Source organism: Cydia pomonella, chromosome 10 (genome assembly GCF_033807575.1).
Source record: "Cydia pomonella isolate Wapato2018A chromosome 10, ilCydPomo1, whole genome shotgun sequence".
NCBI lineage: Eukaryota > Metazoa > Arthropoda > Insecta > Lepidoptera > Tortricidae > Cydia > Cydia pomonella.
Window position 1 is genome coordinate 21,825,561 of NC_084712.1, and position 22,331 is coordinate 21,847,891.

At 40.7% G+C, this 22,331-nt stretch overlaps 1 protein-coding gene across 6 annotated transcripts in view; it reads left to right on the plus strand.

Moving 5' to 3' along the window:
- The window catches only part of LOC133522399 (lethal(2) giant larvae protein homolog 1), a 93,398-nt gene that overhangs the window by 67,572 nt on the left and 3,495 nt on the right, over nucleotides 1-22,331 (plus strand). For 4 of the 6 annotated variants that reach the window (XM_061857723.1, XM_061857724.1, XM_061857722.1 and 1 more), the window contains 14 exons: nucleotides 228-329; nucleotides 2,063-2,167; nucleotides 4,431-5,037; nucleotides 6,699-6,835; nucleotides 7,807-7,948; nucleotides 8,668-8,768; nucleotides 9,822-9,926; nucleotides 10,375-10,515; nucleotides 10,894-11,057; nucleotides 11,650-11,743; nucleotides 15,219-15,314; nucleotides 15,510-15,623; nucleotides 20,399-20,525; nucleotides 22,131-22,174. In XM_061857723.1, coding sequence (XP_061713707.1) covers nucleotides 228-329; nucleotides 2,063-2,167; nucleotides 4,431-5,037; nucleotides 6,699-6,835; nucleotides 7,807-7,948; nucleotides 8,668-8,768; nucleotides 9,822-9,926; nucleotides 10,375-10,515; nucleotides 10,894-11,057; nucleotides 11,650-11,743; nucleotides 15,219-15,314; nucleotides 15,510-15,623; nucleotides 20,399-20,525; nucleotides 22,131-22,174 — 2,079 coding nt within the window. The remainder of the gene's footprint in view (nucleotides 1-227; nucleotides 330-2,062; nucleotides 2,168-4,430; nucleotides 5,038-6,698; nucleotides 6,836-7,806; nucleotides 7,949-8,667; nucleotides 8,769-9,821; nucleotides 9,927-10,374; nucleotides 10,516-10,893; nucleotides 11,058-11,649; nucleotides 11,744-15,218; nucleotides 15,315-15,509; nucleotides 15,624-20,398; nucleotides 20,526-22,130; nucleotides 22,175-22,331) is intronic. The other 2 variants (XM_061857727.1, XM_061857726.1) reach the window with 1 other exon arrangement.

Below are 22,331 nucleotides of genomic sequence, written 5' to 3' on the forward strand. Positions count from 1 at the left end.
GTCGCTTTCGTAAAAACTAGTGCCTACGCCAAATCTTGGGATTCGTTGTCAAGCGGACCCCAGGCTCCCTTGAGCCGTGGCAAAATGCCGGGACAACGCGAGGAAGAAGAAGACTAAAGTGACATTTCATGTGGTACTAAGAAATGTCATGTCTTACATTATGAAACGTCATTTTAGTCTACGGAATAAAAAAACAGACCTTAGTTAATAATGTTGTATAATTGCAGGTGATCCTCTGCCCGCTGTCGGGCATGTTGACGATCGGCGGCGCGGCGGGACACATCGTCATCGCCAGCTTGAAGGCATCCACCAACACCGCTGAAATTAAGGTATCAATGTACACTCAAACTGATCTTTTATATCTTTGCAATAAGGTTCAAATTCATGTTTATGTAGTTTACAGTGCCCGTGCTCAAATTAACAATAGTTATGCATTTAACCCTCGTGCCTTATACCCTCGCATTGCTCGATTCCACTTTACCAACTACTCGTTACGCTCGTGGTTCAATTTTGGAATTTTCCGCTTGCTCGCATATCAATATTAGCAAGAGCGGTTAAACAATAATTATGCCCGCTTTTAAAATAGATAACTATTGCAAAAATTTTCACCATGCCAACGCGAGGAAAATACTAACTGTAAAACTTAAAAAACCAAATGCAACATGCGTTAAATATTTATCATTCAAAGTCATCATTTAAAACTCAATTCTGCCAGCCAACATAAGGAAACGACTCAAAATTCGCATCAAATTACTTTGCCACACGTGTGGATAAAATGCAACTTTCTCATCAGTTCTTGAACAATCAAGAGAGCCTTTACCAGCTGGTGGTGAAATAGTTATTTACGATACAAGTGCAGAAAATAGGAAATTCGCAACGAATGGTGATAAATTAAAACACGACCGAAGGAAGTGTATTAAATCGAAACGAGTTGCGAATTACCTATTCGCACGTGTATCGTACAACGTTTTACAATACATATGGCTCATTAAAGTTTCGACATACGCACGGAAAGTCCTCTCATTCCCGCACGCGTGCGGGAAAGTAGCACCATATGTACTGTAAAATAATGAAAGCTTATTTTCAATCACTTGAAATGTTCCGACAGCCATTATTTTTAAATATCTTAGCAGTCTTAAAGTTATTTTTACCATTTTTTGAAGTAATTTTAGCAGACAGACATGTACCACTATACTTAGTATATGCGCATTTTTGCAAGAGTTGAATGTTTCAATAACGTATTTGACTAAGGGCCTGTTTCACAATGTCCAAGTAATAGTATTTTATGCAACAGTTGTATAAGAAGGGTCAAAAAAGGCGCCAGATCAAACTGTTACAGTGGTGTATAAAATTTTCAATTCAGTATCACTATGTTTTGCCTTTTGGCTGATGGAATTTTCCATCATAACGTTGTCCTATTAATTAAAGGTAGTTTTGCGGGTGATTGACATTTATTTTAAGACTGTCATGTTTCAACACCAGTACAGCGTAAAATGGAACGTAGTTGTGATAAAAAAATATAAACAGAATTTTGACATTTCAATTTTTTAATCGCGGGATCGCATTTTTGCGAGTACCCTAATGTGGAGGACAACTAACATTATCCTGATTTATTTCAAATATAAAAAATAAATCATGCAAAGAAGGGATAAAATAATTGATACAATAACTTAACTAGGTAATTAATAAAACAAAAAATTTAATATTGATATTCTTAAATAATAACAGTAAAATAATTCATTATGTAAATTAAAAACATTTCCGATACTTTAAAAAAATAAAACAGTCGACAAAAATAAGAAACAGCCGATATATAAAATTGAAATATAATTAATATAGACTCATTTTAAGCTATTAATAGCCCCAATATCACCCAGTATACACATTACATTAAAATCCAAATCCAACAAATATTCCTATTATCTACGGATGTAAATCATGTACCTAAATGCGACTTGTTTAATAAAAAAAAATGGATTTAACTCAGCAAAGTTCACTTTTTAGGTTGATAGAGAAATTTACGGTGTTTCATCCAGTTACTTCAGATGTGTGTATTTTGCAGTCAGTGTCAGTAAACATCGTGTCAGATCGCGACGGATTCGTGTGGAAGGGTCACGATCAGCTCACTCTACGAGCTGGTACACTCACATTCCCACAGGGCTACCAGGTAAGGGGTTTAATATTGTTTTTTTTTTTTTACAGTGATGCAGTTTATCAATATATATATAAATGCGTGTGTCCTTACTTACTGACTCATCAACGCAGAGCCGAAACTACAAATGATAGAAACTTGAAATTTGTAAATTGTACAAGATATAAGAAGCAATTCTGAGTAATTCAACCCCGTAAGGGGGTTAAAAAGGGGATGAAAGTTTGTATGGGGTTCAAGGCTTTCTTTGAACTAGGAACATGAAACTCATACAAAGATATTTTATTAAAATACAAGAAATCCTATTTCGGAGTTTTTGAAAATTCATCCCCTAAGATGGTGAATAAGGAGTTGAGAGTTTGTGTGGAGATCAAACATTTTTTTATAGTTCGGGACTTGAAAGTTTGTATAAAGGCATACTATTAAAATGCAAGACAAGCTATTCCAGCGTTTTTAAAAAATTCATCCCCTAAAAGGGGTAAAAAGGGGTTGAAATTTTGAATCAATTACAAATACTTTGAAAATTCTTAGAAAGGCATAATAGCAGATAGTAAAAAAAAAAAGTTTTTAAAAATTCAACCCTGAAGGGGGGGGGGGTTAAAAACGGTGGAAAGTTTGTATGGGGTTCAAGATTTATTTTGAGCTATAATCTTGAAACTTTGTAAAAAAGTATTTTATTAAAATAGAAGAAATCTAATTTCTAGACATGTGTAAGTAATGCGCGTAACATCACAAATGAGATATCACTCAAACGCGTAATGTTGCATTACGCATCACTCCGAGAAACCAAGCATTACTTCAAACATCACTCGAGCATATAACTGGCCGAAGCGCGCGTAAACTCGTAAAGCATCAATATAGATTGACGCGCCGGTAGTCGGTACGAAAGGTCCGTTCAAGTAGAATCCGCGTAATGTATAATGAGCAATGAGACGTGATGGTGTGATGTGTGATGTTTGTTTGCCATGCTATCATTACTTTGCTATCCCGCTCGCACCCGCACTCACTGCTCGCTCGCTCTCATTCCGCAATGCTTTCGGAACACTTCGGATCGGTCCGCTCGGCCGGTCGGTAGCAGTCGCATTTGAGTTATTGCAAATTTCATTAAATTGATACGATAACGGATTTTTGCACCTGCAATCGATTTAAAACTGTAATGCGTTACCATAGAGCTTACAATGTTTTTAGTATTTTACCTATAAGGATGCGGCTAAATGATAATTCGCTTGCGAGTTTGAATTTGACGAACAAAAACGTATTTACTGTTTATTATTGTTGTGAAATGTTTGGTTTGGTTGACTTTCGCGGCAAACTAAATTAAGCACGAGTGAAGTTACTTATTTATCTTTAATTTAATAGTGAGCTAGTGTTTACAGTACATTCTCGTATCAGTATCATATCATAATTTTATTGATATACCCAAATAAAAATACTACCTAGTGACTCTCGATGGCGTAATCTCATTAATTAACAGATATTTTCTTTTATTTTTTTCTATGATGCATATTTTACGACTATAAAAATAAAAACATTACAAAAACGATCTATCACATGGCGGTCACAAAACGCAATGCGTAATAGATCGACGCGCCGATATGATACGCCCTAGAGTCCTAACTCGCTGCGTAATGTAGTTGGTACTGTGATGAGTGTGACGTTGCCATCACGCGCGCGCCCGCGCGCTTTATTCGTTCGGGTAATGTTTCGTTTCGAGTGATAAGTGATGTGATATCTCAGTGTAACATTACGTTTTCGAAAAAGTGATGTGATATAGCATTACTTTTTGAAGCACTGTTTCGCGCATGTCTACTAATTTCATCGTTTTTAAAATGCATCCCCCAAGGTGGTGACAAAGGGGTTGACAGTGTATGGAGATCAAACATTTTTTTGAGTGCGGGACTTAAAACTTTGTATCAAGGTATATTATAATAATTCAAGAAAAGTGATTTCAATTGGACACTACCGAGAATACAGTTATGACACGGTCGAAAGGTTCGATGTCGAATTCGAAGATGATTGTTTTCCCTTACACTTTTCTGCGTAAACTGTGCTATCCTTTTATGTTCCTATGTGGTCGATTTTTGATAATAAATATAATAATATGTACACGTTGTCGTTTTTTCTACGAAGCATTTCTGCTACATACTGGGAAATCCATGTTATCGCCTACGATGTAGCGCTATGCGACCGTAGCTCAGCGGTGAATGTGTTAATAAAATTGCATTATTTTAGCCGATTGCCCAAGCGCGCCATGTTTCATAATGTTTGGTTTATTTGTCAGGCGACGTCAGTAGTGCAGCTGTCGCCGCCGGCGGCGGTGACCGCGCTGGCGGCGCAGTGGGAGTGGGGGGTGGTGTGCGCGGGCACGGCGCACGGGCTGTGCGCGCTCGACGCCATACAGGCGCGCTCGCTCGCCGTCAAGTGCACGCTCAACCCGCACGGTATGTCGTGTGTCTCATCTTACAGTACAGAACTGTCACCGCGCAGTGGGAGTGGGGGGTGGTGTGCGCGGGCACGGCGCACGGGCTGTGCGCGCTCGACGCCATACAGGCGCGCTCGCTCGCCGTCAAGTGCACGCTCAACCCGCACGGTATGTCGTGTGTCTCATCTTACAGTACAGAACTGTCACCGCGCAGTGGGAGTGGGGGGTGGTGTGCGCGGGCACGGCGCACGGGCTGTGCGCGCTCGACGCCATACAGGCGCGCTCGCTCGCCGTCAAGTGCACGCTCAACCCGCACGGTATGTCGTGTGTCTCATCTTACAGTACAGAACTGTCACCGCGCAGTGGGAGTGGGGGGTGGTGTGCGCGGGCACGGCGCACGGGCTGTGCGCGCTCGACGCCATACAGGCGCGCTCGCTCGCCGTCAAGTGCACGCTCAACCCGCACGGTATGTCGTGTGTCTCATCTTACAGTACAGAACTGTCACCGCGCAGTGGGAAGGGGGGTGGTGTGCTCGGGCACGGCGCCACGGGCTGTGCGCTCTCTAGACCACGGGCCAGGAGCATATTTCCTCTGTCATCGCCTCCCGGCTGATACTTTGTCAGATGACAGTTTAGGTGACTTAAAGAACCGTCAGCCGGCTCTATCGCGGTGGAACGACCGTCAGCTGTAAAATGAACATAAAAAAAATATGCGCCTACCACTTTATATGCGGCAAAGTATGTGTAATGTGCAAATTCCGTAATCCGTTGATGGCTTTTTAGGCGATTACGCCCGATGAAATGCTACATGCAACGTTTCATGATTTGTTTTTGCTATCATAAAAGGTATAGCGCTTATTTTTTACAGGTTCATGCGACCAGCTGATGTTCTTACCACCGCGATATAACCGGCTGACTATTTTTTTTATTAACAACAGTATCTGAAATATCATTTGACAAAGTATCAAACGGGAGACGATGACAATTTTTTTTGTTTTACGTGTTTCGGTCGCCGCCATTCCTCAACCCACCAACGGAGCGGCAGCTGACGTCCACGAGGTTTCATCATACCTAGCCGTTAACCATTACACGAGTTTTCAGCCGGGAGGCCATTGGTCATAGAAATTGGTCCTGGCTCGCGGTATACTCGACGCCATACAGGCGCGCTCGCTCGCCGTCAAGTGCACTCGTTACAGAATTATACAAACCAGTACAAATATGATGAGTCATTTCCCGACTTCTATCTGCACTATCGGGTTGTCAGAAAAATTACTTCTCTTTCTCACGTACGCGATATCGCGTCGTATCACACTATATGTATTGAACAATAAAAAAGGAATAGAATAGAAGACCTTATTCTGTTTGTAATAACAGGTTATGCTTATGACTTTGATCTGGATTTGTTACTGATATGATCTTTCAGTGTCAAAAGTGACGTCCCTGGTTGAAGAAATGTAACTTATGACACTGACAGACCATATTCATATCAAATTTATAACCTGTTATTACAATCAAAATACGCCTCTCAGAGATGAAATTTTTAAATGGCCAGGGAACTTTTTGAATACTGGTTTCGATGATTCCCAATTAAATTTAGTTGTAAACTCGAAAATTATCAAAAATTAAGCTTAAAAAAGGGAAACAAGTTTCTGGATTCTCAATAACGATCTTATTCGTCTCTGGTTGCAAGAAATAAAACTGCCATGTTAAACTTGATAGCGATAGAACCAATTGCATACAAAGTCGATATCTTTGATCTATTCCTATTTGTCCCCGCTGTACGTAATCGCCGCCACACAGCAGAGCCAGTTAATACCACGACGGTGGCAAACAAGCATACGGCCCGCCTGATGGTAAGCAGTCACCGTAGCCTATGGACGCCTGCAACACCAAAGGCATTACATGCACGTTGCCGACACACACAGACACAACACACAACACACACACAACACAACACACACCACAACACAACAGATGAGAATGATTTCACCATGTCTTTGCATTATTTCAGCTTCAATATATAATTCTATATATTATCCTCTAATTGGCCTTCGATTGTTAATAAGTTTCATGTGGTTTTCCAATAAATAATAATAATAAAGTAATAATTAATATCTGTTACTCGTAGACCACTCCGGCGCAGGCGACACGCCCATCTCGAGGCGCAAGTCGTTCAAGAAGTCCCTGCGCGAGTCCTTCCGGCGCCTGCGCAAGGGCCGCTCGCAGCGCCGCGCCACCGCCACCAGCCCCGCCTCGCCCGCGCAGGTAACAATGCACCTTATTACTTACACATACGGTGTGCTTTAGCTCGAGTATCCGCGAGTCATCAATCGTCAGCCCCGCCCTCCCGCGCAGGTAATAATTAACTCTATTAACACGGCGTAAAGTGCACTTCAGCTCGGCCGATACAGACATCTAGGGAAGTACATTGACATATATATCTAAGGACGGGCCTATGGACAATAAGAATGGCGCCAGTACAGCGGTCGGCTAGTACGCCGCAACATGATTTTTTGAGTTCGCTCCACGTACGCGATTGGTCGCAACTAGTTGCGTTAGACTGCACGATTGGCTCGAATTCGTGAGTGACACCACTGAACTAGCACCATTCTTAGTGCCCGTAAGGCCCGTCCTTAGATATATATGCCAATGGGGATGTACCTCCACCTTACAAAAAACCGCAGCAAAATAACACTAGACCCTACTCAATAGTGTTGTGTTTCTGCCGGTTCCTACTCATAGTGTTGTGGTTGCCAGAGCTCATCGAGGGTGCGAGGTGTTAGGGTCGGCAACGCGCATGTAACTCCTCCGGAGTTGCAGGCGTCCATAGGCTACGATATCTGCTTACCATCAGGCGCGCCGTATGCTTGTTTGCCACCGACGTAGTATAAAAAAACCCGACGCCAATCATTCAAGAAGTCCTATTACCACCAGTCCTTCGCCCGCGCAGTATGGATCTTATACCCAACACATAAGGTGTACTTTAGGTCGACTCGAGTCGTTCAGGCAACAGCCCCGCCTCGCCCGCGCAAGTTACTAGGACCTTATACCTAACACATAAGGTACACTTTAGTTCCTGTTCTGTGTCCAAAAATACTATCTATGCCGAACATACGGGAGATTCTATTCCTAACGATTTGGATATTGACATTGCTAACCCAGCCAGTAATACTGTGCTGAACGAAATCATTGATTACGTTCGAATTAAATTCAACTAAATCTTCTCTTTTATCCAGCCCGCCAAGAAGCCCATACCGTCACCAGTGGAAGAAGCAGACGTAAAACCAGTAGAGCGAGCAGTCGAAGCGAGATCCAACGACGACGGCTTCGGATCCATGGTGCGGTGTCTATACTTCGCACGGACCTTCCTAATCAACAGTAAGTACAAGAAAAAAGGCGATACCATTATATAGCGAGTAAAAGTCGTTATATATACATATGAGTGATCTAATGACGGCTGCTTCAGGTCCGTGATGAGGTGTATCTACTTCGCACGGACGGTCCTCATCAATAGTAGAGTGGAGTCGATGCGATTCTATCACGAGTAGAATCGTTGTAAATCCAAATGAGCGATCTAATGACGGCTGCTTCGGCTCCATGGTGCGGTGTCTCTACTTCGCACGGACGTTCCTCGTCAACAATAAGTTACATGACAGAAAGGGTCACTACCATTCTATCACGAGTAGAAGTCGTTGTAAATCCAAATAACCGATCTAATAACGGCTGCTTCGGCTCCATGGTGCGGTGTCTCTACTTCGCACGGACGTTCCTCGTCAACAATAAATTACATGACAGAAAGGGTCACTACCATTCTATCACGAGCAGAAGTCGTCCTCAATCCGGTCGAACGATACCACGACGACTGACTACATAATGCGATGTCTTTATTTTACATTCTTAATTGAAAATTGTAACCCGTTTTATCATTAATTTAAGCAGTGTTGCCAAATATATAAGAACGATTATTTGGTGCTAATACTAAATATGTTGCCAGGTAGCCAACTTCATAAGTTGCTAAATTGAGCACTACTTGGTGTGTCGGTATTAACCCGAGACGATCAAGTTGAATGGCGTATACATGACGTATTGCATTGCAGCACAGAGCTCGACGCCGACGCTGTGGGCCGGCACCAACAACGGCACCGTGTACGCCTTCACGCTCTCCATCCCCAACACCAACAAGAGGAAAGATGAACAGGTATGCTCTAATCTTTTCATCACACTTGCTCGAAAAATATATTATTTCATGCAGGTGTACTGAAGGACAAAACCCGTAACTCCCTAGGGAGTTATAGTTTTTTTTTGTGTTTTTTTTTATTATTATGTCACTTATACAAACCAAGTAGCATAAATAAGTTTTACTTTTAAAATACTGACGATTATATTTTTGTTTATGTATAAACATATTTAATGTTATTATTTTAATAATAGCCGCTTAAAATATTTTTACATAATTTTCAATCGTGGCTGAATGCCGAATAGGTCTGTGCCTTCGATACCTAAATTGTCAAGAAATTACAAAATGGCGCACGAATGTTTGATATGTCACCGTATTTCATTACGTTCATATTCGATTTAAAATAATAGGAGGTTTTGTATGATACAATTTCTGTAAGTAATAAGTAGTGTTAATAAGTGTGTTTTGGCCCTATTCACCCCAGCCGTCCCTATTCACCCCGGTTGACGGTATTTTATACGCGAGGTTGTAACGGTCAGCTTCATAATACATACGTATATGGTGACAGCGTCCGTCCGGTATGATTTAAGAAGAAAGTTTAGGCCCCGCGCGAAATCGCTTTTTCATACAAACGTAGACCTCATTTTCCTCTCTGAATATGAACATTATTGAAAATATTTTGACACAACTTGTTGTATATCAACCAAATTCCTACGTTTGATTTTTAAGAATTTTGCATTTAGAATTTGGTATGAAATTTGTTTCTCGCTCCTAATTTTTATTATAATAAAAAAAAAAAACTAAAAGTGAAACGTAAGGGCATAGCTATGGTTAATATAAATTAAAATAATATGAAAATATTTTCCTATAATAGTCGTTACGTCACACAAATTTCAAAGAGCGTTTTGGGCGCGAAAGCATCTGTCAAAATATATTTTGTTAATCTAACATAAGCCGTGTTTAAAGCCGTTTTAGTATAAAAGTTGAATTTTAGGGCAACTTTTAGTTAATATAGAACGTAATACAAGCGTTTTCAAAAATTGGAAACAACCCTATTGGTATGTCTTGTATCAGGTCACGTGCACGCTGGCCAAGGAGATCCAGCTGAAACACCGCGCGCCCGTCATAGGCATCACAGTACTGGACGGGGCCGCCGTGCCGCTGCCGGATCCTTTAGAGGTACACTTCTATTTGTTTTTTATTTTTTTTATTAATTTGTGTTTTCTCTAATGTGATTCCTTGTGTCCATCTAGGGCAGGTTTCACCAAATAGTAATCTCAGTTCGATTATGTTCTGTGGGAAGTCTTGACTAGTATCTCTGAAGAAGTAGACGCCGTCGCCATATTTAAGGTTAATCTGCCCTCAATAACTGTTTAAAAGCCCTAATTTTAGGCTCAAGGATATTATTCATGATCCGCTTAATATCGTGTTGGTCTACGGGGGGCAATAACAAGAATAAAAAAAGGTAATGGGACCTTGGAAGCCTTCTGATCTACTGACCAGGATTTATTAAGTTTACATAATATGGTTCTTTACTAAAATCCCAGGTCATTATTTTTCAACGTCTCCTAACACTTGTGTAATTTCTTCCAATTATATTTTCACTAATGGTATGTCTGTCTCGCAGGTGGAGCGAGGCGTTGCATCTTTGCCCGAGCCGGGAACGCACCGCGTGTGCATCACGTCGGAGGAGCAGTTCAAGGTGTTCACGTTGCCGTCGCTCAAGCCGCACCACAAGTACAAGCTCACGGCGCACGAGGGCGCTAGGGTGAGTATCCCCACTTACATTTTTTGGAGGGTTCACATTTTGTGTCCCGTACATTGTTAAAGTAAAAAAGCAAGGTCACACAGACAGGTCCGTCGGCTCGTTTGCCTCTACCATAAAAAAATAATAATAATTTCCCCGGAAGGCAAGCAACGCAGTCTATGTAGCTGCAAGCGTGCTTCGCCCGAGGTAAGCGGACGCGCGCGTATTCAGGGCAGTTCCAGTGAGTCGATCTTGCGAGGCATTTTCCTCGCGAGGCAATTTAATGTGGACATGGCTTAAGACGTGTTACTTTTGGCCCAAAAAATTATGATTGTTGATTATTATTTGCTCCCTAATTTTCAGTTCAACATTTAAGTTTTTCTCGTTTTTTTTTGTCAGGTCCGGCGGACAGCGTTCGCGTGGTTCGAGTGCTCCGGGCCCGGCGGCGCGGCGCACCGCGAGTGGTGCCTGCTGTGCCTCACCAACCTCGGCGACTGCCTCGTGCTCAGCCCCGAGCTGCGGCGCCAGCTCAACGCCGCCGCCGTGCGCAAGGAGGACATCAAGTAAATACTACTCATTCACCATCATTGACGGCAGAAAACAACTATGAAACTTACTCCTTAGAATATTATATGAATATGAACCTCATAACGCTATCTTACTAATCAAAAAAGCGCGCCGCTAGTCGTGGCTAGCGACCACCGTTTAAGGCATTTTTATGACCATGTTATTACACGATTACCTCTTAACGACATCGCTTCGCTTGAAACGGTCGGCGATCGAACTATTGTTCATTTATATTTATGCCTGTTTAAAAAAAGAATTACACACTTAACAACACCAGTTTGCTACATTTTAATTAGATGAAACTGAATTAAGGTAAATGTGAGAAATAGCGTCTGTCAGGTTAGACTGTCTACAAACTCTTTTGTCGTTTCTAACTATTGCACTTGTACAAATACTCCATACGGAAAGTCGGTACAGCAAAAGAAGCACAGCTCTTCCTATAGTGTCTAAACGAAGTACGTATACAAATATGAGAATTTTTGCCCTATAACGGTCTTCTCAAACAAAAAATTTATATGCCAATCTTCTCCACATTGATCTTAAAAAAGGTATACGTATACATATATTGATTGTGTTTGTGTTTTGCAGCGGCATTTCAAGTCTGTGCTTCTCGAAGCGAGGCGAAGCTCTCTACCTGCACTCGTCGTCGGAGCTGCAGCGGATCACACTCTCCGCAACTAAGGTATGAGAACCATCACGAATTGACTAAATACCGTTTAGAATTGTTAACCCTTTCATGGCTATAGACGGACGCGGCTACAGCTCAACATGCCATGGTTCACGGTGAACGCGCACGACAGGTCTGGCGTTCAAAAGGTTAACGGGCAGAACAAGAAGTGCCTTTTAACTTTTTTTTAATAATTAAAGAGGGAACTACAAATACACATAAAGATGAAAATATAGAGCTGTACTAAGAAAGGTACATTATGCTAGTAGTGACCGACCCCAATCTCTCCCGGGACCAGTCTGAAAATCAGCGCAGAGCCCTCTGGCACTGCACATGCTGAGATTGGGACCCTTTGCCACATTATAGATTTAAGTTATAATTATTGTGTTAATTTAAGTTATTTTGTATTTTTTTAGCTATTTTCACATAATTTGTAAATTTTGTTGTGTGGCAATAAAGATTTTTTATTTATTTATTAAATTTGTTTTTGACATTTTTGATGTGAAGGTTCTTAAATTATGATTATTTTATCTTTTTTCCTCGAATGTTTGGAGCACTATATATGCCTCGGTAGGAACTGCAATTCGTCGATTCGTCTTCTTTGTTCAATTAACTACGTAACTTTTTGACTTGATACTATATAACTTTATAAATATAAATTTAACTATGGTGTCAAATATTATAATTAAATATTTATAAATTTTCTGTAATGTGGCAAAACTCTACTAGCGAATCGAGCCAATATACAGTGCATGTACACCTCTATAGGTAGAATCTAAAAGAAACTAATTATTGTACCCAAAACTTACTTATGTAACCCAATATTCATATGCATATAAATCATTCATTCATATTAAAACTCATCTACGAATTGCCTTTTCTCGGCCTCTGTAATAATTTATGATAGAAGTGTGTATTCCTATTACGTTTGGGATCACAACAGTGTATGTAAACATGCAATTAGGGTATTTGACGACCGGTTTGGCCTAGTGGGTAGTGACCCTGCCTACGAAGCCGATGGTCCCGGGTTCAAATCTTGGTCAGGGCATTTATTCGTGTGATGAGCATGGATATTTGTTCCTGAGTCATGGGTGTTTTCTATGTATTTAAGTATTTATAAATATTTATATACCTATTATATATATCGTTGTCTAAGTACCCTCAACACAAGCCTTATTGAGCTTACTGTGGGACTTAGTCAATTTGTGTAATAATGTCCTATAATATTTATTATTTATTATTATTTATTAGAGATATCTCTCGCTTACTTTGTCAAGAACCTGTTGATCAAACGTGCTGTTTGTAAACAACATCGAGATATTGACTTACGCATAAAGATGCGCGCGCCGGTCCTTCGTTACATAACTCTGCCTCGCGCGTCCCAAAAACTTTGTCGCAATCTCTCTTAAAACTTTGGAATCGATCGCCCGTTGCGTACCACTAATTTTAATGTTGTTTTCACAGTAACATTTTATATTTAAGTGGGCAATAAAAATAGTTGTATTTAAAAGATTTAAATACGCTGCTTTTCTAAAATGAGTGCCTGCAATTTGCCTGACGTTGTGTTGGAAAGCAAGAGTTCGATCGCGGTAGCAACAGATTCTTCGGTTCGTGTCTTTTTTAACTATAATTTGATTAATCATAATCATTTATTTGCATTAAAAAAGCTTATATACAAGTGGTTTCTGTAAATATGTTCAATTCTCATCTTTCTTAACTGACTATACAGCATGCAAATGTTAAAATGTTAAGCTATTTAGATCGTCTAATATTTTATAGTATTTTTCCTACTCCTCTACTGTTATCTGTCATTTATGCATTCATTAACACGAATATAAGAACATACATAAAAGATTTCAAGAAAAGTCTATATTGTCTATTCCTCATAAAAGCTCTTGTGCTTTTATAAGCTATAACGTTACTGCGATTAATGGCTACCAACCTAACAAAACCAAAACGAATACAGTTTTAAACTAAGTGCATTGCTTTGCTGCCAACTTACAAAATATTCATTTGGTTGCATAGTAAAAATAATTACTTCATAAGCCAGAAACACGCATGTGACACCCGTAATATAGCAACACCCATAGACTACGAAGACCGCTTAGCGTTGCTTATTTGTCTCCGTAGGCTACGGTGGCCAAAATTGAGAAAAACTGTCCAAAAAATTTATTTACCAAGTAGCAAGTACCAGGGCCTCATGAGTTACGAGGAGGTGTCGCCGACCGGCCGGCCGCGGGCCGCGGCCCGGGGCGGGCCGGGCGCGTAACAAGGGATGCTCGCGCGTCTTGGCTATATACTTTTGCTGTAATTTGTTTACCTAAATTAAGATTTATTTTTGTTGACTCGTAGGAAAAATATTGTATGCAACGTTGTATAAGTAGGTCAAAAAATTCTCGTGGCGTATTCCTTTACAATGTTCGCCTACGCCTTCGGCTCCGGCTCACATTGTAACTCACGCCACTCGCCTTTTTTGACCCTTCTTATACAACTGTTGCATAAAATACTATTATGCAACAGTTGTATAAGAAGGGTCAAAAAAGGCGAGTGGCGTGAGTTACAATGTGAGCCGGAGCCGAAGGCGTAGGCGAACATTGTAAAGGAATACGCCACGAGCATTTTTTGATCTACTTATACAACGTTGCATACAATATTTTTCCTACGAGTCAACAAAAATAAATCTTAATTTAGGTAAACAAAGCAAAAGTATATAGCCAAGACGCGCGAGCATACCTTGTTACGCGCCCGGCCCGCCCCGGGCCGCGGCCGGCCGGTCGGCGACACCTTCTCGTAACTCATGAGGCCCTGGTACTTGCTACTTGCTAAATTAAATTTTTGGACAGTTTTTTCTCAATTTTGGCCACCGTAGCCTACGGAGACTAACAAGCAACGCTAAGCGGTCTTCGTAGTCTATGGGTGTTGCTATATTACGGGTGTCACATGCGTGTTTCTGACTTATGAAGTAATTATTTTTACTATGCAACCAAATGAATATTTTGTAAGTTGGCAGCAATGCACTTAGTTTAAAACAGTATTCGTTTTGGTTTTGTTAGGTTGGTAGCCATTAATCGCAGTAACGTTATAGCGATTAAAAGCACAAGAGCTTTTATGAGGAATAGACAATATAGACTTTTCTTGAAACCTTTTATGTATGTTCTTATATTCGTGTTAATGAATGCATAAATGACAGATAACAGTAGAGGAGTAGGAAAAAGAAACAACAGCTGTACACTTACGTTTACGTATTTGACCTAACGCTTCGAACGTAATATAGCATTCTTGGAAGACCAAAAACTAGCGAGGACCAGTAACCAAATCTTCTAGCTGCGCGGATTTTTCGATCTACCCTCTCTCTGTCTTGATTTTTACGTGACAACACTCACTCTACTTTTGGTATGTACGCGTTCCTAAAAAAATCGTAAAATATAACTGTTTTATATGTACAGACCGCATTTTGCGGACTTCGGAACTTAGTTTTTGTTTGTTTTAGGTGACGATAGCGCAATGCCAAGTGCTGCTCGCGCCGTGGGCGGTGGAGCTGCGGGGGCCGGCCGACGAGGCGCCTCTAACTAACGGGGAACACAAGGTGAGGTGGCGACCATTGTCAACATTTTAGGGAGACCCTCATGTCCCTCACATCTCCGTGCTCAGTGCACGGCGGCACCCTCAGCTTGTGTAATTTTTCCTTTTTTATCGACATCCATTGGTCATCCGAAGTAATCAATTAATTGTAAGAGTAGGATGACACCTTCTAACCCTTCCCTCGGATCTAACTCCGCAGGAGGAGGCAGTGGAAGCGCCTCACGACGTGACAGCTGCGTCGGCCGATATCACCGTGGATTCCGTGCGCGACCACACCGCGCAGCCCGAGCCAGAGCTCAACATTAACTTACAGGTATAATATCAATCAATCATTTATAGCGTGTAACCACTGGTTTGAGGTTTAAATATTAGACATGCGCGAAACAGTGCTTCAAAAAGTAATGCTATATCACATCACTTTTTCGAAAACGTAATGTTACACTGAGATATCACATCACTTATCACTCGAAACGAAACATTTACCCGAACGAATACAGCGCGCGGGCGCGCGCGTGATGGCAACATCACACTCATCACAGTCATCACAGTACTAACTACATTACGCAGCGAGTGTTAGGACTCTAGGGCGTATCATATCGGCGCGTCGATCTATTACGCATTGCGTTTTGTCACCGCCATGTGATAGATCGTTTTTGTTAATGTTTTTATTTTTATAGTCGTAAAATAGAATAAATAAAAGAAAATATCTGTTAATTAATGAGATAACGCCATCGAGAGTCACTAGGTAGTATTTTTATTTGGGTATATCAATAAAATTATGATATGATACTGATACGAGAATGTACTGTAAACACTAGTGTTTACAGTATTAAATTAAAGATAAATAAGTAACTTCACTCGTGCTTAATTTAGTTTGCCGCGAAAGTCAACCAAACCAAACATTTCACAACAATAATAAACAGTAAATACGTTTTTGTTCGTCAAATTCAAACTCGCAAGCGAATTATCATTTAGCCGCATCCTTATAGGTAAAATACTAAAAACATTGTAAGCTCTATGGTAACGCATTACAGTTTTAAATCGATTGCAGGTGCAAAAATCCGTTATCGTATCAATTTAATGAAATTTGCAATAACTCAAATGCGACTGCCACCGACCGGCCGAGCGGACCGATCCGAAGTGTTCCGAAAGCATTGCGGAATGAGAGCGAGCGAGCAGTGAGTGCGGGTGCGAGCGGGATAGCAAAGTAATGATAGCATGGCAAACAAACATCACACATCACACCATCACGTCTCATTGCTCATTATACATTACGCGGATTGTACTTGAACGGACCTTTCGTACCGACTACCGGCGCGTCAATCTATATTGATGCTTTACGAGTTTACGCGCGCTTCGGCCAGTCATGTGCTAGCTAGAGTGATGTTTGAAGTAATGCTTGGTTTCTCGGAGTGATGATTTGTGATGTTACGCGCATTACTTACACATGTCTATTAAATATCAAACATTTATTCAGCAAATAGGCCACAGTAAACACGCAAAAATTACAAAATACAATTACAAATATGGAATGAAATGAAATGATGATATAATATATACTTTATTAGAGATGTATACTGTCTCTAAATGTCAAATTACAAAAAAAAAACTATGATAAAAAAATTAAACCAATAAATACTAAAATTCTTTAGGGATGTATAAGTCTCTTAAGTGTCAGAGATAAAATATAAAAAAAAATCATTAAATTATACTTAGAGATGTAAAGGGTCTCCAAGACTTGAATTCTTATATAAATAATTAAAAGACATGAAATTAAATCAGACAAGAACCGAATGAAGTGTGTAAAGTATTTAGAAAAAAGTCCAGAGCAATTTTAACGTAACGTGTTACGCAATGTCATTTTCGGCACGGCCATCCTGATATTATTATTAATCATTTATTTCAAGTAACTTTAGACTCATAAGTATGTTAGTATGCACTTACAGCTATGTTAATATGTACAAACTTATCACTAAATAATTACTAAGACAGCTATGTTTCTAGAAGCACCTATCTAGTGGTTAGACATAATAGGTACTTCTAGAAACATGCATGTCATCACAATGCCTCAAATATGGGCAGTCAAACCTCTCGGCAATCGAGCGCAGGATTGGGTTGGGGCTGGCCCGCACCCGGCGCACCAGGGATGTGCATCGTTTGCGCATAGTTGTATAAAAGCAATCGACGCGCGCTTCAGCAAACATCCCTGATGCGCTACAGAAGCGGGGCAGCCCCACCAATACCCGGAATGCGTTGTTATATTGAACCCGAAGGGCCCCGTAGGCCCGCTGAGTGTAGTACGTCCATAAGCTGCACGTATACAGGGAGGTGCAATATGCTCTAAAAAGAGTTAATTTCACCTCCCTAGTACAGCGCGCAAACTTACGCGCAATCATGTTTGCCCTTACCGACAGGGCCCTCCGTTCGCGCTCAATATCCATGTTATCTTTTAAATCTGAGGTGACAACATGGCCTAAGTATTTAAAAGACATTACCCTTTCTAGAGGACTACCATTCAAATTTATGGGAGGTACCTTAGGTATTCGATAGCCGGTAGGCTCAAACACCATGTATTGGGTTTTATCCACATTGTACTTTAGCCCATGTTGGATGGCGTAGGTTTCGCATATACTTAAAAGTTTTCGCAAACCACAAGCCGATGCGCTCAACAAAACCATATCGTCGGCGTAACTCAAATTATTCATACAAACTGTGTCAATATGGCATCCGATATGCGTTTTGCCGAGCGCCTCGAGAAGCTCATTTATATAAAGGTTAAAAAGTGTGGGCGAGGTCAAACCCCCCTGCCTCACCCCACACTCCAACCTGTACGGGTCTGATAAAATACCTGACCATCTAACACTATTGACCTGATTTCCATACCAATACCTCAGAATTTGTATGGTCTCATTAGGTAAATTAATGTCTTTTAGTTTTCTCCATAGGATATTGTAGGAAACCAGGTCAAAAGCCTTAGACAGGTCTAAGTAGCACGCATAAACTGGCGTCTTTCTGTTTAAATAATACTTGACAGTGTGCTTAAGGCACAGTATTGCAGTTTCTGTTGATAACCCTGGTCGAAAACCAAACTGGTTTGGGTTAAGGCTCACGCACTTATTTAACTGTACATTAATCACACTGTCAAATACTTTAGCAACAACAGTCGCAAGGGATATGGGCCTGTAGTTATTGGTGTCGGACAAATCTCCAGTTTTATTTTTAGGTACAGGGATAACTATAGTCTTCATCATATCCTCTGGCAAATAACAGTGCCTCACACAAAGCGTATAAAACAAAGCTAACACTCTTGAGATGTGGGGACCCGCATTCTGGAGATGCTCGATGCTGAGGCCGTCGTGCCCTGGAGATTTGCCTCGGGAGATAGATTTGATAGCCTTGGCTACATCTTTAGCAAGGTACCCCGGTCCAGGCTCTGCGTTGATCTCAGCATCGCTCATCTCATCCTGCGATAGTCCTAGAGACGATTTAACAATAAAATGATCTTTAAAAGTGTTAGCTATGTCTTTGGTGTCAGTTTTGCCATTAACACTCACAGGGCATGAAGGTCGGAAATTCATGTTGTTTGTGGCTTTCCAAAATGACCGGAAGTCCTTTTTGGAGTGCTGTGAAGCTAGAATATTCATTTTTATTTGGACCTGATGGTCTTGGCACCACTTTAAGCGAGACTTGAATATTCGTCGCGTTTCACACATCTCATTAAATAACCTGCCACCTTCCGGTCTACCACAAAGTGTCCACTCATGAAATTTCTCTCTCGCAGCCCTGTGCGCATCGCTGACATGCCTATTCCACCCCACTATCTGTTTCTTGGACTTACGCTTCCTACTTGCGGTTCGCGTCGCAGCCACACAGAGGGCAGACACAATATTCTTATACAGAGTGTCTAGGACTTTCCTATGGCTTATTTCACTACAATATTTATCGGCACAATGTGTAAGCTCAATAGGAAAGTCAATACATTTTAACAAACTGTTGCACTCTTCTTTATAACGGCTTATTTGCTCCGACCCTCTCTGTCCCCATATTACGTTTTGATTAGATACGCCAATTAATCTGTTTAACCTGGGTGTAAGTAGTTTTAAATTACACTGTAACATAAGTGGACAATGGTCGGACCAGGTCACATTATAATTAACGTAAACATCATGCACAGATGCAAGCGCAGACTGTGTCGTAACACAGTGGTCTAACCACCGTCTACACTTATGAGCGTCACTTATGAAAGTATAAGTTCCAGAGTCAATACCTAGTTTTAGTGTGTCCATACAACACCAATCCAGATCGTTGCAGTAATTCATTAATTCACGGAAAAACAGTTCACCTGGATGGGCATTGAAATCACCCATTATATAAACAGATTCAATCCCGTATTCATCAACAATAGCACTCACCGCACCGAGGCAATCCGTAAACTCCGTTAGGTTGTCGCCTGAAGACGCCAATTATGTCGTGTATATCGCGTTGCTCCTTTCCATCACCTCGCCGCTGTACATTTTGTTTGGCCGTTGTAACAGCATCAAAGAGTAACGATTTCGAGTTTTGAATTTCGGTAGCGGTAAAAGCCGAAGTACATAGACGAACTAAAGTGTCTTCACTAATAGATGACAATTTATTCTGTATATACGACAACATTTCGTCTATAACAATATTACAAACACTACACTTCACTGTATTCGACATATTTACGAACGCTTGCGCGCCGGTTAAAAGTAATTAACAAAACAAATATGCAGATGCGTGTGTCACCGCTGTGCGCGCGCGCGAGACTGATATGGTATGTGTCGTCGTGTGTACCTAAACAAGACAAAGTTCTGAAAAGAGACTACAAATGATGCATTTATTTAGATATATCTTCAAGAAAATTCTTTTCTAGGAAATATCTTAACAAAAGATGAACTTTTGCCTGGCTTGTCTTAAAGGCCTTTAATTACATGAAACAGCGCATGATCGAGAAAAGAGGCGAGCTCTTTCGCCTAAGGCCAAGATTCATTATGAGTTGCACTATTTAGTTGAATATCTTAGCATTCTCTAATACATTACTTTGAGCTTGTTGACTCTTTACTACAGAACTCGCAAGTTAACACCAGCTCAATGGTGGTGAAGACCACGACGCGGACGGCGGTGAACGAGAACAACGCGGAGAACAACGGCACCGCCACCACCACTACCACCACCACCACCGTCACAGAGAACAGTGAGTACACGCCAACATAACACTTCACACTAACCACACAAAGATGACAACTGTATGAAATGAATAAGCCGATTATGGCCCTTCAGTTAATAAGCGGGTCAACACCGAGCGAGCAGCGTCGCGAGGCAATTCTCTCGCGCGGCAAATGGTTCATGTCTACATGAGCCATTTGCCGCGCGTGAGAATTTCCCTGCGACGCTGCTCGCTCTGTGTGGACCCGCCTAATTAGTTATAAGAGATTTTTTTAAATATAGTGTTTATGCATAAATTAATGCAAAACAAATGCACATAAATGTTACACTCTGTTTAATATTTTTATGCAACACCATCATAGACTAATCATAAATAGACGGCTAATCCCCTTGACATGCTTGTAACAAAATAAATGTAAGAAATGCTTATATTCGTAGTCTACATCTAGCGTCAAGCAGCGGATTTATCAGTACCGCTACTTGACACTAGATGTCACGAGTGTCGCGACAAACGAAAGATGTATTCAACAATTTACAAATATATAAGAGTAAATAGTTGAAAATAGAGATTTGGTTACAAGTATGTCTAGGGGATTAGCCGTCTATGTATTATTAGTTTATGACGCCGTTAATTATTTTATGTAATAAATATCACTTTAAATATATAATGGAAACAAAAGAGTTCCTAAACTGCATTACTGATGATATGCGCAAGAAGCTTATGCTCAAAATTATAAATATACATATACTATATGTATATGTATATATATTTTAGAGCCAAACAGAATTCGCATGAGCATATTCGCCTTGCAATGGCTTTATATTGAAATGTTTTAATTTAATCCTAGCAATACTTCCAAGCCAGATATTTATCCTCTTCTATGTACTGTTTATTTTATTTGTCATAATAAATTAATATGTCATCGAAAAGCATTAATTTTGTGTTAAAGTTATATAGGTCACAGAAAGAAGTTATGCATACCAGTCTTAGAGCATTTAGACAGGAGTCGCCTTGAAGAGCTTACCCCTCTGCCGAAAACCTTGGACAATTGTGCACACTTTTGTATGGACTGACGTTTATATGACATAGCTATTTTTACGTTACGTACAAATAGCCATACATTTGACGTGCCCCTCCCCCGTAAAAATCGGCACAAAATTACAGATAAAACGTCTCCAGTGTAAATGCTCTAAGATAAAATTACCTACTAAAAACATTGAAGTTTTAATTTATTAAATAAAAGAAGTAGATTTCTCTTATATTATTTTTTTAATGATGAAATCTCTTGTATTTTCTGATTTATTACCATTTGGCGGTTATCAGACTGGATGTGATTCGCACGTCAGGTTTTTAGTGTCGGCAACGCGCATGTACCTAACACCTCTAGTTGCAGGCGTCCATAGGCTGCGGTGACTGCTTACCATCAGGCGGACCGTATGCTTGTTTGCCATCGTCGTGGTATAAAAAAAAATGTCGCTCAACGTTGTGTCGCTCAAAGATCGGAGCGACGTGCGAACGCATCCATTGTGATAACCGCCTTACCGTGACCAATATGACTTGCTTCATACACCAATCGTAGTTTATTTATGTTTGTTTGTATGTTTGACGGGCGCTTTATGTTTTTGTTTGTAGTCCTAGAACACAATCGCGAGGAAGGAGTCATCACCCGTATCGAGGTATCCCACTCTTTGCTTTAATATCTACCTTATTATCTAACTTTTAAAGCATATTTTACCTTGCATGATATCCAGTTTAATTATTTGGCTTAAACAATATTATTAGGAGGCTCCACACAGAGCGAGCAGCCTCGCGAGGTAATTTCCTCGCGCGACA